This window comes from Hemicordylus capensis, chromosome 1 (genome assembly GCF_027244095.1).
Source record: "Hemicordylus capensis ecotype Gifberg chromosome 1, rHemCap1.1.pri, whole genome shotgun sequence".
NCBI lineage: Eukaryota > Metazoa > Chordata > Lepidosauria > Squamata > Cordylidae > Hemicordylus > Hemicordylus capensis.
In genome coordinates, this window is record NC_069657.1 from 193,993,610 (window position 1) to 194,006,909 (window position 13,300).

Consider the following 13,300-nt stretch of genomic DNA (forward strand, 5'->3'; position numbering starts at 1 on the left):
AGGGCTATTTCTTTCAAACTGGCATTTTGAGCGAGTATTTCCACACACTACTGAGGATTTAAGGAGTGCTATTTTAAGGCATGCATCAAAGTTTCAACCATGTAGGTGCAAAAAGGAGCAGCTTGCACAGTTATTTCATATTCTGCTTCAAGTTACTTATGAAAAAGATCAGAGAAAGTATACTAACCATCAGAGGAGAGTTGTGATCAGCAATTCACTGATTAAAATGTCAAGAGTGACTATAAAATAAGGTGGCAAATTACAAGTATGGACAACATAAGGTCTGCCACAGATCAATTCACATGCAACTTCCATAGCTATGTGCAGCACACAAGAAAACCCTACCAATATTTCTAGTACCTTGTTTTAGAACATTTATGTGTCAGAAGTACTTAGACAAAACAGAGTACAGGAGGCCCTCTTTTTTTCATGGGAGTTCCGTTCTGGCCTAATCCTGGGAACAGGGAAGTCATGAAAAAAGAAACCTTGAGCCTATGAGGACTGGGTGGACGGGGTTTAAGGTTTCTCAGCACTCTTATGTGCTCAAGTCTCATAAAAAAGCAGCGGGGGAAGAAATAAGAGTAGTAAAGCACATTTTACCTTACTCTCCAGCAATGCCCCCCAACCCCCAAATCCTCCAATTTTGGTTTTTTTGTTTGTTTGTTTGTTTGGTGGAAGAGTCACAAGATGGCCACTGGAGACAACACTAGAAGTCATTTACGGGTGGCACTTGGCCACAAATATCTGAAAATAACCCTAGTTTTAGGCACATGAACAAAGAAACCAGGTCTCTATACTGTGAATAGCCAAAAATAGAGCTATTTTTAGCCTGCAAACAAAGTAACTGGGTCTCTACGGCCCAACTACAAACAGAAACCGTGATAGGAGAACCCACAAAAAAGAGGGTCTCCTGTATAGATTCACATGTGCATGTACATCACATCATAACTCTGACATACATTATTAACTTGCACATGTGAAAGTACCGGCGATGAAAACCACTTTGATGGTCTCCCACCATTTGATGAAGTACCTGTTTAGCCACTTGGTTCTTCTCCCCCAACACCACCAGTTTATCTTATCAAATGGATGAGGTAGTTTAGTCTGAGAACAGTGATGAGTCCAAGGTCACCCAGTGAGCTTGAGGGTTATGTGAATGTAAGTTCCCCAGTACTAGTCCTACACTAACTATTGTACTAACACTGCCCCCCCCCCCTTTTTTGTTATGCTGCTGATTTTAGTTTTATTGCATTTTATTGTCTGTTCTTTTCTTAAGACTGTTATATTTGAGGGTTGTTTGGGTTTTTTTAAATCTTGTATCAATTTTATCACTATCATACCTGCCAAAATGTCCCTATTTTCCCATTCACCTGAAGGGGAAAATAGGGACAAGTTGGCAGGTATGAATTATGAATACTGTCAGCCATTCAATTCAATTATTTATAGCTATCTATATAATCCGCTTTGGGAACTTTTGTTGAAAAGTGGTATATAAATATTCATCATTGTCGTCATCCACCTGAGACATCCAACAGATGAAAAACAGGGTCTACATGTTGTAACAAACAAACTTCCACAGACAGAGCTTTGTTATAACCTCACTTTAGCAGCGTTCTAGCACCTTTCTATGGAATCTGTTCAGACAAGCAGCTGCCATTCATCCAGTAATGAGGTATTAAATCATGTACATAAATGTTTGTATCAGTCGCATAACCCTAGACATAACCACTTATACTGGGCTACACAGCTATAAATGCAGAGAGCTATGATTCAGTTTTAGGGTTTCACCTCTATAAGGCTACGAGACTAGGGATGTGCAGAATGTTCCCCAGTTGAAACATTTCGACTAGAAATAGGCCATTTTGAGTGTTTCGAGTTTGAAACAAAAACACCCTTTAAATAAAGGGCCTGTTTCAAGCTCAGAACAAAACAGCCCTGTTTCAAGTCAAAATTTGTGGAGCACCAATTTGGAGGCCTGCTTTTCCCTTGCTGATTGGATTGTGATTTCCTTGCTTCTTGGTTGGCTTGTTATCATACAAATCAAGTGTTGTCATGTGCAACTGTGCCTCCATTGGCTGTGGGGGAGAGAGAGGAGGAGGAAGCAGTTCAAAAATGTATAGGGACTGGGAGATAAAGAGAGACCATATAGTGTGCTTCTCCTGCAAAGCATACATCCGGATGGAAGGAAAGTTTGATTTTGTGTTTTTCTCAGCACTGAGTATAATATGCTGTGCTACTGCTACGACAGAACTGGTTTTGCTGGACAAAGGCAGAACTTGGGTGTCTGCCTGCCTTGAGTTATGGTTTGTTTTGTTTGTGAGATAGTGTTGAGGTGAGAAATGGTAGAGGTGCGTCTCTAATATTTCTGGTTATTGCTGTGATGAGCTCCATGTCTGACCTTAAGACTAACTTATGCTTCACTCACTACTCTGGTCTGCTCTGCAATCTGCATTGCAAGGTGTACTCAGTCAAAATGTGGCTGAAGTTGTTCTAGTTGAGCTTATGGCTATGCTTATTGGTAAATGGTGCTGCTATGGCAGCTGTTGCACTGCTAGGAAGTAAGGAATCAGTTGTGTGAGAGAACAACTTGTGCCAATGATGTTATTGCAGTGCAGACACTGTGACTGGCAGTGGATTCTGTGTCAATAATTCTTTGTTGGCCATTTTGGGACTATGTTTGAAATGTGTACTCTGTGGTGGGAGGGAGAGGTTCCCTTTCACTGTGTGTTCCTGCAGTGTTTTTCAAAGCAGGGTTGCAAAATGCATTGCAAATTGCAATGCAAAACGTGTGTACTCCGAGTGCAGCTTTTCTGGCCATAGGGAACAATGGGGAAACTCAAAATACCCCATTGCATCCCATGGGTAGCCCCATTGGAAGGGCACGATGGGTGCTACCTACCACCTAACCCTAACCAATTTTTAACCTTTCCCCCAAAACCCCATAGTATCTTATGGAGTTTTGGGGGGAAATGTTAAAAAATTGTTTACTATCACCCACTTGCCCATTTCTCTGGTGGGTTGGATAGTAGGTAGCACCCATCATGCCCTACCACAAAACCTAATTTGGTGCCCTAGGAGCTACCTAAAGGGGAATGGGGCATTTCGAGCTTCGCCATCGTTCCCTATGGCTGAGACACTCAAAACATTTTGAATTTTGTTTCATCAAAACAGCTAGGTCGACCACTGCTTCAATGAAACGTTTTGGCCATTTGCGTTTTGTTTTGACCTCAAAACGAAATGCAAAATCCATTTTGTGCACATCGCTAACAGAGATTTGCAATTTTCTTTTGGTACAATTGGAAAAGAAGAGTAAAAAGGGCCACTTCAACAGATTTTGTACTCAGATACAGATCTTTGAGCACAAAATGCATACACTGAATTCTTTCTGATGGGTGAACAAGTACTTCAAACACACAGCCTCTTTCTTTGAAATATCTAGGAATGGCAAGTTGTGGGCATCCACCTTCACATATTTTAAGCAAGTCTGCTTATGAAACACATGTGGCTCCTTCATATTTGAGCTCTACATATTTTGAACCTTTAAAAAATCCTCAAGAGAAACAATTCTTGGAAGCTGAGGCAAGACATATGTGTGCACATCACCTTCACCAACATTAATAGTCAAACTTGCAAGAACACACCCATACTATAGTTTGGCAGACAAGGTATTTAAGATTTACAAGAGTCGCGTAGACCTGGAATTTCACCACTCTTTTAAGAGCCATTAATATGGAACTGTGCATCACAAACACATCCTGCTGGTAAACTTAAGGCAAGGAAGTAATAAAGCCATCCTTCACAGTAAGCCATTTATTCTTCCACAAGAGCGGCTAAAAGCCAGTAATTCTTAAAAATAGTCTTCAGAGGCAATTACCTTTTAATGAATTGATTACAGTACATGCCTGGGGAGCGGGGGTGAGGGGAGGAGATCCAGACAGTCTGCAAAAAACAGCCTTTACCTTCACTCAGTCTCTTTTGTATCTGGGGATTTGGAACAAACCTCATAAACACAGAAGTGATAAGCCTGAATTTTAGTCTAAGTGTATAGAGGAAGTTCTCTCAGTGGCTTCAATAACACCATCATGGTTTGTTTGTTCGCTTTAAATACTGCACTCAGTTAAAATGGAACAAATCTGTCCCTTTATGACAACCTGGGGCTACAGTGATAAAGCTTCTATTTACTCAAAGATAGAATCACTGAAGCACTATGGTTAAAAGGAGCAGGGTACATTTAACCTGGCAAAGAAAAGACTAATGAAAGATAGGATAGTTGTCTTCAAATATCTGAAGGGGTGTCACACAGAAGGAGCATACAAGTTCTCTGTTGCTGCTGAGGGTGGGACTAGAACCAATGGGTTGAAATCACAAGGGAATCAGATTTAAGCTAGACATTAGGAATCATTTCCTAACTGTATGAAATGTTTGACAGTGGAACAGACTGCCTTGTGCAGCTGTAGGCTCATCAGAGGTTCATAAAGAGAGGCTGGATGGATCTCTGTCAGAGTTATTGGAGCAGCTTCCTGCCCTGGTTTTGTTTTTGTTTTTTGCGGGGGGGGGCGCTGAGCTAGAAGACCTCCAACCACTTCAGCCTTCCAGTCACTATACACACCCACTATAGTTTCAGCCATTAACTGGGGCAGTCACTGAACCTCTGCTTTTCATTCCTGCTGTCCAACCACAAGAGCAAGAAAAATGATTTATTCAAACTCATAGATACTTCCCTCGTTGTTTAATACATGGCTGTACTCTTGCAAGTCTTCACGGCATTCTAAAGACATATGCAAATATAAAATGTTGGAGTACACACTGCACTTCTCCCCCACCCAAAAGCTGAAATATGTGCTCAGAATGATCACATAATAGTACAGTCCCAGGGCAGTACCACTGCAGAATCACATGTCTGAATTATTATTATTTATTCGAATATCAACAAACTAGCACACCCAGGAGAAAGTTAGACTAGAATGTCCCTCCCCAAGATCTGGTGGACCACTGTGTGAAACAGGATGGTGGACTCGATAGCCCTTGGGCCTGATCCCGTAGGACTGTTCTTGTGTTATGACGTATAAGCCCGAGGCAGCAAGCTTATGATATACGTAGACATTCAAATGTGCAAACCCCCACCTGTATTCTGAAGTAGTACAGTCCCAACAGAGATATATTGTATGATATTTTTGACAAGCAGATCCCATCACCTGCTTTAAGAAGTACTCTACACATCAATTCTCTGCTGACAAGTTTGTTTGCTTTTTCCCTTCTGGCACTAAGCTTGGGAAGCTTATCCCTCCAATCACTTTGTGCTTCAGAGGCACCGAGAACACCTCCAAAGTTCAGTGTGACTGAGACATGACCTCACCTCATGCTGTTGTGGGAGAGTCTAAAATTGTGGCTGGCCACTAAAGCCATGTAGTTAGCATCAGATTGGTTTTTCAAAAAAGAAAAGAAAAGGAGTATTTTACACACTGATCCTATTAAGATAGGAAATACACCTTTTTCTTTTTTTAAGATGTCCTCTCAAGGATACACCACATCCACAAAGTTGTAGGTATGCTTTATTTTTGGCTTAACTGTCTTAATTTTTCCAAAGAAATTCATATCAAAAAGCCTCCAAGCAGAACAGAAACAGGAGAGTGGAGGAATTCCAAACCAACAATGGAGGAGGAAAATGCAACCCTTCAGCAAGATAAAAAACCAGCTTTATCAAGAAGCTCTTTGTAAAGCTTTGATCAAAAGAACACAACTCACTTTCACTGGATGCAAATAATCTTTATCAGCATTGGCTTCTTTTCAGTCTCCACTAATGAAATTGCTCTACTTAAGCAACCACTTTAACTAGTTCACACTCACTGATTCTTGGACACACACACACACACCCCAAAAAATAAATCTCAGCCCTTTAAGTAGCTGAATTTTATTGCAGTAAGTTCCTGCCCAGAACATTAAGAGATAAAGTTCTGGGCGCAGTTAGAATCGTTTGTTGTGTGAAGAGGAAAAAGGAAACCCCTGAAAAGTTAGGATTTACAGGGGTGGGGGGAAACAACCACATAATACTGGTCAACCTATTTTTACCAACAAAACTAAGACCAATACTTTAATAGGTTACCAGAATCAATCCAATACTGCTTCCATACAGATTTGAGTATCCCTAAATAGATCTCTGAAAATTTTGAGTTTGAACATCACACACAAGCTCCTGAACTTAAGAGAAGGAGGAAACATCTATGACTGGGGGTGGGGGGAGAGGCACAGTACCCTGAATATATTAGAGTTTCTTCTATACTTATTTTAACCCTAAGATAATGAAGAGACATGACACATATTTTACATTAGTCGCCTCAGTCAACAAATGGGAAGCGAGGGAAGGCAGTAGGAGAATTTAGATTTTTTTAAAGAGCAAAGTATACATCACCCTTTATTGTGGAACACAAGTTAAGGGATGGATTAGGAGCCATGTCATATTATCTTAAATGTCTAGACTTGTCAATGGCAGCTTCCTCTATGCATCTTTAGAGTTAGAATGCTTAGGGAACAGGTCGCCTCCAGGTTCAGAGACAGTATGCATCTGAATACCAGCCAATGGGAAGCAGTAGCAGGAGAGAGCAACTTGCCTACATGCCCTACTCCTGGGCTTTCCAGAGGTATCTGATTGGCTGCTGTGCAATACAGGATGCTGATCTTGATGGACCTTTGGTCTGATCCAGCAGGATTCTTCTTATGTTTCCAATCCCCCATCCCCTCTGCCCATTAGGGAGATGGTGCCATAGTAGTAATACTTCACAGTTACATAGCATTTTGTACACCAAAAAGCACTTCAGATATTCCGTCCAAGAATTAAGATCTGAATTAAAGATCCTTTTTCAAGTGCCCCCTCCTTTGGGGGTGAAGCAGGTGGCAACCAGGAAAAGTGCCTTTTTGGTGGTTGCAACCTATTTGGGGAATGCCCTCCTCAGGGAGACTCACTTGATGACACTGCTATTAAGGTTTATGTGCCAGGTCAATACTTATTGATTAGTGTCTGGAGGATTTTCATAATAAGTGGTTAAGTCCTCTGTTTTGGGGGGTGTTGGATTTTATGGCACCTGGAATATTAGATTTTTAAGCTGTTTTTAATCTACTGCTTCATTTATTTTGTAGTATTTTGTTATTGTGTTGTTGTTGTTGTTTTAATATTATGCTTTTATTATTATTGTTTCCCACAATTCACTTTTCAACTTCGAAAAAGTTCCCAAGCACACACCCAAACTCTATTGGCAAGCACGGCAACAGATCGGCAAGGACTATTCAAGATTATCATTGCCACACTACAGAAGGCAGCAGCTTGCCAAAGGCCATCGAGTGAGTTTGTGACTGTGAAATTTGAACCATGAAGTTGCCCATTCACACTCTTAGCAACTATACTAGCAAGGTTAACAGATATCATCCACAGAAGTAGTTCTGCTAAGTACTTTGAATGTTTCAGTGTGTGACCTGTCAATCTGGTAACATTTTAAACGGTAAAAGGTAAAATGTGCCATTGAGTCAACTTTGACTCCTGGTGCCCACAGAGCCCTGTGGTTTTCTTTGGTAGAATACAGGAGGGGTTTTCCATTGCCTCCACCCATGCGGTATGACTGGATGCCTTTTCAGCATATTCCTATATTGCTGCTGCCTGCCCGGGATAGGTGTTTCCCGGGAAAGGTGTTTCCCATAGTCTGGGGAAATACCAGTGGGGATTTGAACCGGCAACCTTCTGCTTGTTAGTCAAGCATTTCCCTGCTGCGCCAGGTTAACATTAAACTGAATCTCTCAGGTTCAAGTTTTCCCATATACATTCTGAAACCTGATTATTATTACCTGCTATTTGTACCGAGCCATCTTCACCCAAAAGAATATTACCAGCTTTTAAATCCCTATAAGAAGTGAACAAAAGTAATTTGTTAAGATTGCAAGAATATGATCATACTCAGTACAATTTTAATTGAGAAGTGCACAATAAGTTAAAATTAAAAACCACTCAACACTCAACACACAATTATGTGATCTTCTTAACAGAGAAATTGCCACTTTAAGAATAAACTGAAAAATTTGTATTTTTCCACCCACAGAAAGTTGATCATTTAGGCCACATATGGGACTCAAAGGCTCCACATATCTTAGCCCAAAACCTCCTTACTCCCAACCTGGTATAACAAATCAGAGACTAGAGCAAGCAAAAGAGTTTCCCCAGTTTAAATTTTGTAGAAGTGTTAATGGGAGGGAGACAAAAACATAACCAATATTTGAAAGATCAGTCTTCTAGTCTCCCACACTGACAATGTGATCCTCTCCCCATAAAAAGCCATATCATCAACTTCTAGGGCCTCATTAGAAACAAAGAGCTAAATCTGTGACAGGGAAGTAGTACTACAGCTATCTCCACATTATTACTAATATTTAGATATTGCTTTTCAACAACAAACAGCAGCAGCAGTTTACATCAGAAGAAGAATGAGAAGATGGCTTCCTGTCCCAAAGGGGCTCACAGAGAAACAAAGGACAGACCAGCAATAACCACAGGAAGATGCTATATGCACAGATTAACAGGGACAGTTTCTCCTCCTCTACTAAACGTAAGAGAACCACCATTTTAAATGGTGCCTCCTGACCCAATCAGCAAGGGTTATATATTCATACCTGTGAATTTGCCCATTCCTGTGTAGATAATCTAAGCCTTCCAAAACCTCTTTAAGAATGGTTGCTATTATTGATTCTTCCAGAACACCACTCTTGTGCTCTCCTCTGTTGACAACGTATTTTATTATATCCAGCATTGAGCCTGAAATTTAAATACAAGATTATAGGAAAACAATCTCTTAGGAATCATCTTGCAATTCTTTGTGCCTAACTCAGAAATTTAAAGTCAGTTATCCATACTTAAGCTTTGTTACTTCTCAATCTCATATAGGCAGGGACCTGGAACAAACAGGAATATGCTGGATGTTCCCTCTTGAACTTTCTCAGTGTGAAAGTGGAACTTGCAAGGGGTGAAGCTGTTCCTCGCCCACACATCTTTTTTCTGCCCATTTGCAAGCTACTTCTACAACTTTTTTCCCCTTTCGAATTGGAACTGCTTCTTTCTGGGAAATGATCCTACCTGTATCACGTAGTGACATCGCTATAATAGCAGCCCGGTTCACTTATTCAGAATATTGAACACATAAGAGGGAGTAAAATCATACCAATTGGCTTCACCATCCAAATAACATGTGTGCAAGGGAATTGTGAAAGGGGCTTCTGCACGTGTACTGCTGTACCCATGGAAGCTCCTCCACACCTGGGAACCCTACACAACCAATTCCCAATTGAATGCAAGAGTCTACATGTGTAGAAGCCTCTACACATCTCTAAATGCACAGGGGTTGAGTTGTGGGGCCAGAAGGCATAACCCTGCTCCTTCCTTCACATGTTCAGAATATGCTTGTACTGAACGAGCAACAAGGCTTGGGTGGCTAATTCTGGCTATGTGACAAGGTCACGAAGCCAATTCAGGATGAAGGTACTGCTTCCTAGATCACCACTGCTCTCACTTTGAATGCTAGACCATTTCTCCCCCTTTTCTAAGCACCCACCTCCTATTTCACAAAATGATAAAAGCTCTTGTGAAAAGCACCCTCCTTCAGCTCAGTCTTAGCAATAAGTAGCAAGTTATTTTCTTTTGAAATAAGCACAACTTTTAAAACTACTACTACAGTTCATAGTATTATTGTATTTATTGAACAGTTCTGCATAATGTGATACACCAGCATAATAGCAAGAAAAACAGCCAGGGAAGAAATCCAACACTTCATTCAAGTGCTTGAATGCCATAGACACAGACACGCAAGGAAATACAAATATAGTACTGCATCATTTTGAAGTTAATAGTACAAAGACCTACCTCCGCTTAGCAGTTTCATAACCAACCAAAGCTCATCCTTGACCACAAAAGATGTATAATATGTAACTATGTTTGGATGACTGCATTGACTCATGGCTTGAATTTCTTTCTATAAAGGAATGCAAAATATGACATGGTATTCCGTCATGGAAACAAATATATTCTATAAATGAATTCAGGCTGAGATACACACCACATCTATAGATCATGCTCAACCTACTAATGTCTGCAATGGGCATCTTTTAGAAACTAGTACATCATATCTGCAGCTTTCAGAGAGAGAAACCCCATATGCATACATAGGATTAAACTGAAAAGCGCATAAAGGCGCTTATGTAGGGCAAGCCCCCTCCTCAATTTCTGTGGATCCCACACAGACAATCTATTCCATGAGGGTCAACCAATCCTTAAACAAGGACAGGTTTTTAGGTAGCACTGGGGCTACAGTAAGGAATTGGAGGGAGTGGTGAAGCACCACAGCATAAACAGAACTCACACATCTCTGGTTCCAACCCATAGCTCTCTACTTTTCAAAATGATATAGGACCAGTTCGGATGAGATGCCAGTTGCAACACATGATCAGGACAGGGTCACACTGAGAGTGCACCTGTGCCGACAACACTGGAAGACATCCCAACATGTTGCACCTGGCGCCTCATCTGAATCAGTTCACAATCTGTTGAATAAGTGGAAACTGAATGCTTCGGAGCACAAAAAGTTGAATTTTAAGAATAAAACTTTTCTTATAGCAAAAAAAAAGATAAAATCAATTAGATGTAAATTGGTTCTTACTTGCATTATATTACAAAAGATTGGGGGTAACACAAGTTCTTTGTGATAGGATTATAATGCTATGTTTTAAGTAAAATAGAGTTATTTCTCTCCCCAGTCCCATGAAGGATTTATCAAGTGGGCAGTGACATCTTGGAGATAAAAAGCATGAAATAGAACCAATACATGAACAGTTTTCTTTTGAAGAGATTTATAAAATAATACCATCATGGCATTCCATAGATTTTTAATACCAACATCTTTTGCTAAAAAAGCTTTTATACCTTAGACAAAATGTTATAATGAATTAGCACACCTTAGGAAATCTATCTAAATGTTTTGATTCTGTTTTAGGTTTTAACATTTGTTTCTGTTGTTCAAAGTATTCCTAGTTCAAAACATACATACTTAAGAATTCTTAAGTTCAATAAATTTGTTTTTCCTAGCACCTGGGGACTGGCTTTTCACCTTTTTTTGCTTTTCATTCAGCTCTTAAAGTTATTCTTTCCTGTAAAAGAGGAAATACCTCCACAGATGAAGACAGTAATAATAGAGATGAATGGGGTCAGTTCAGAACAGACTTCACCATATTCAATTCAGAATGTACCTTTTTATCTCTAGTATCAAACTCTGAAAAAGTGAGTTTTGTAATTTTGTAGCAAAGCTAGTTATGCATAGCCTTGATTGGCTGGTGCTGATGATGCCAGAAACATGACTTTCTGCCCTCCCACCCCAAAGAGACAGTTGGGGTGGTGGTGGTTTTGTTTTATGAATGAAGGGGCTAAGTGTGCATACACTGCTTAAAAAAATTTTTTTTTAATCAAGCAATCAACTGAAACACTGAGGGTGGAAGCAAGGGCAAGACAGAGCAAAATGAATTTATTCTATAGAGAAAACAAGGTTCTTCACACAGTCACAACAAAAGGCTTGTTGCCCATTACACCTCTTTTTTAGATATCCTGTCATTTACTAGGCACATTACATCTCAGCTGTCAAACAATGAAATCAAAATGCCAGGACAGGTAGTTCCAATTAATGATTTCGCCAAGACATTCAGATGCAATGCTATGCACCAGTGATCCAAAGAAACCGCATCAAAGGAAAAACAAACCCTGCTTATCCAAAGGAACTAGAAGGAAGTGACAATTTTGGGTTCAATTAGGATGCAGGTAATAGAAAAGAAGGAAGGCATAGAACCCTGAGTACTGGATTCCTGGAGCTTAGAGGCACACTGATATGTAATACAGAGCACAATTGAGTGACAGAGAGAGTATGTGGCAGCAAAAACCCACATAGCCAGAACAGAGACAACCTGTCAGAGGACCCACTGTAGAAGCAACTCACTCCAATGAATCTTTCAAGTTCTCATAAGATTAAAGCATTCCATATTTTAAGAGAATGAAGCCTAATTCTAATAGGCCTTATGTTTACTTCAGTTCTCAGCATTAAATTTAGCCTGCTGGTATCTGCTCCAGAACTTAAATTTAGCCTGCTGGTATTTGCACCAGTAGGTTTAGAGACCAGCTTTGGGGGGCAGAGGGAAATCAACCAAATTTCCACATTTTTAAATTCAAATTGGCATGCCCATTCTCCTGCCAAACCAACTTATCTGAAAAACATTGGCAAAAATGAATGTGAATCTATAAAGCTGCAGAACTCAGATAGAGAGACTAGGAACTAACAAGACTATAGGGATATGTTCAGTTATGCAGCACAGGAAAGTTGCACAGTGAAATAAGTACATAGTAATAATAATAATAAGCTCTCCTTATCCATAAAGCTCTCTTCTATTTTCCTTAAAGGAAAAACAAGTTCCTCATTATGAGGGTTTAAATGGAAAACTACCTTTTATGGTTTGCTTCAATCACGTTCCCCTTCCATCCTTAGATATGTCCTCCCTGAACAATTCTGGCAAGCGCAGAGAGTGGATCTTCTGGCATGATTCCAAGGCAGATGGGAGATCTACTGTAGCCTCCAGATTATCTTTGCAGTATGCAAGCTGAAAACTGACTACCAGAGAGCCTGCTACTTCATTAGCGTAAACTTCTCATATACTGCATCAGGCATTTACGGCCTTAAGATTTCAAACTATGCCAACAGCAATAACAAACAGTAGATACCATCAAATTCCTCTGATGCAAATGTTTTATATCTGCGGCCATTCTCAAAGATTTGCTCCGTTGTTCCCTATAGCTGTCAGTTTAAAAAGACCAATTTCTCAAAAAGGAGTTGTCTTCTCACTAGCTAAATTCAGGAGAGAAAACCTGCTTTTTCAATTATCGGTCTGAGGAAGAGGGAAATGCTCCTTTAGAAAGGACCCCTTCCATGGATGCTGAGCCCATATCGTCTCCCACAGGGGATACTCCTCCGAGGGGTGGGGGCCTCCTTGCAGTGGGCGATTTGATCATTACAGATTTAGAGAGATGGGTTTGTGACCCACATGCTGACCGCACAGTGACTTGCCTGCCTGGTGTGAAGGTTGCAGACATCACACAGCATCTAGACAGGCTCCTAGGTAGTGCTGGGGAGGAGACAGCTGTTGGAGTACATGTCGGCACCAGCGATGTGGGGAAATGTAGTCGGGAGGTCTTGAAAGCCAAATTTAGGCTGATAGGCAGTGTACTGAAGTCCAG

General features: G+C 40.5%; 1 protein-coding gene across 5 annotated transcripts in view; it reads right to left on the minus strand.

The window, feature by feature from the left end:
* STK39 (serine/threonine kinase 39) overlaps positions 1 to 13,300 on the minus strand; it is a 198,351-nt gene that overhangs the window by 116,546 nt on the left and 68,505 nt on the right. For all 5 annotated transcript variants that reach the window (XM_053264741.1, XM_053264765.1, XM_053264774.1 and 2 more), the window contains exons 3-5: positions 9,896 to 10,004; positions 8,653 to 8,794; positions 7,834 to 7,889 (exon numbers count right to left, since the gene is read on the minus strand). In XM_053264741.1, the coding sequence (XP_053120716.1) occupies positions 7,834 to 7,889; positions 8,653 to 8,794; positions 9,896 to 10,004 (307 nt within the window). The remainder of the gene's footprint in view (positions 1 to 7,833; positions 7,890 to 8,652; positions 8,795 to 9,895; positions 10,005 to 13,300) is intronic.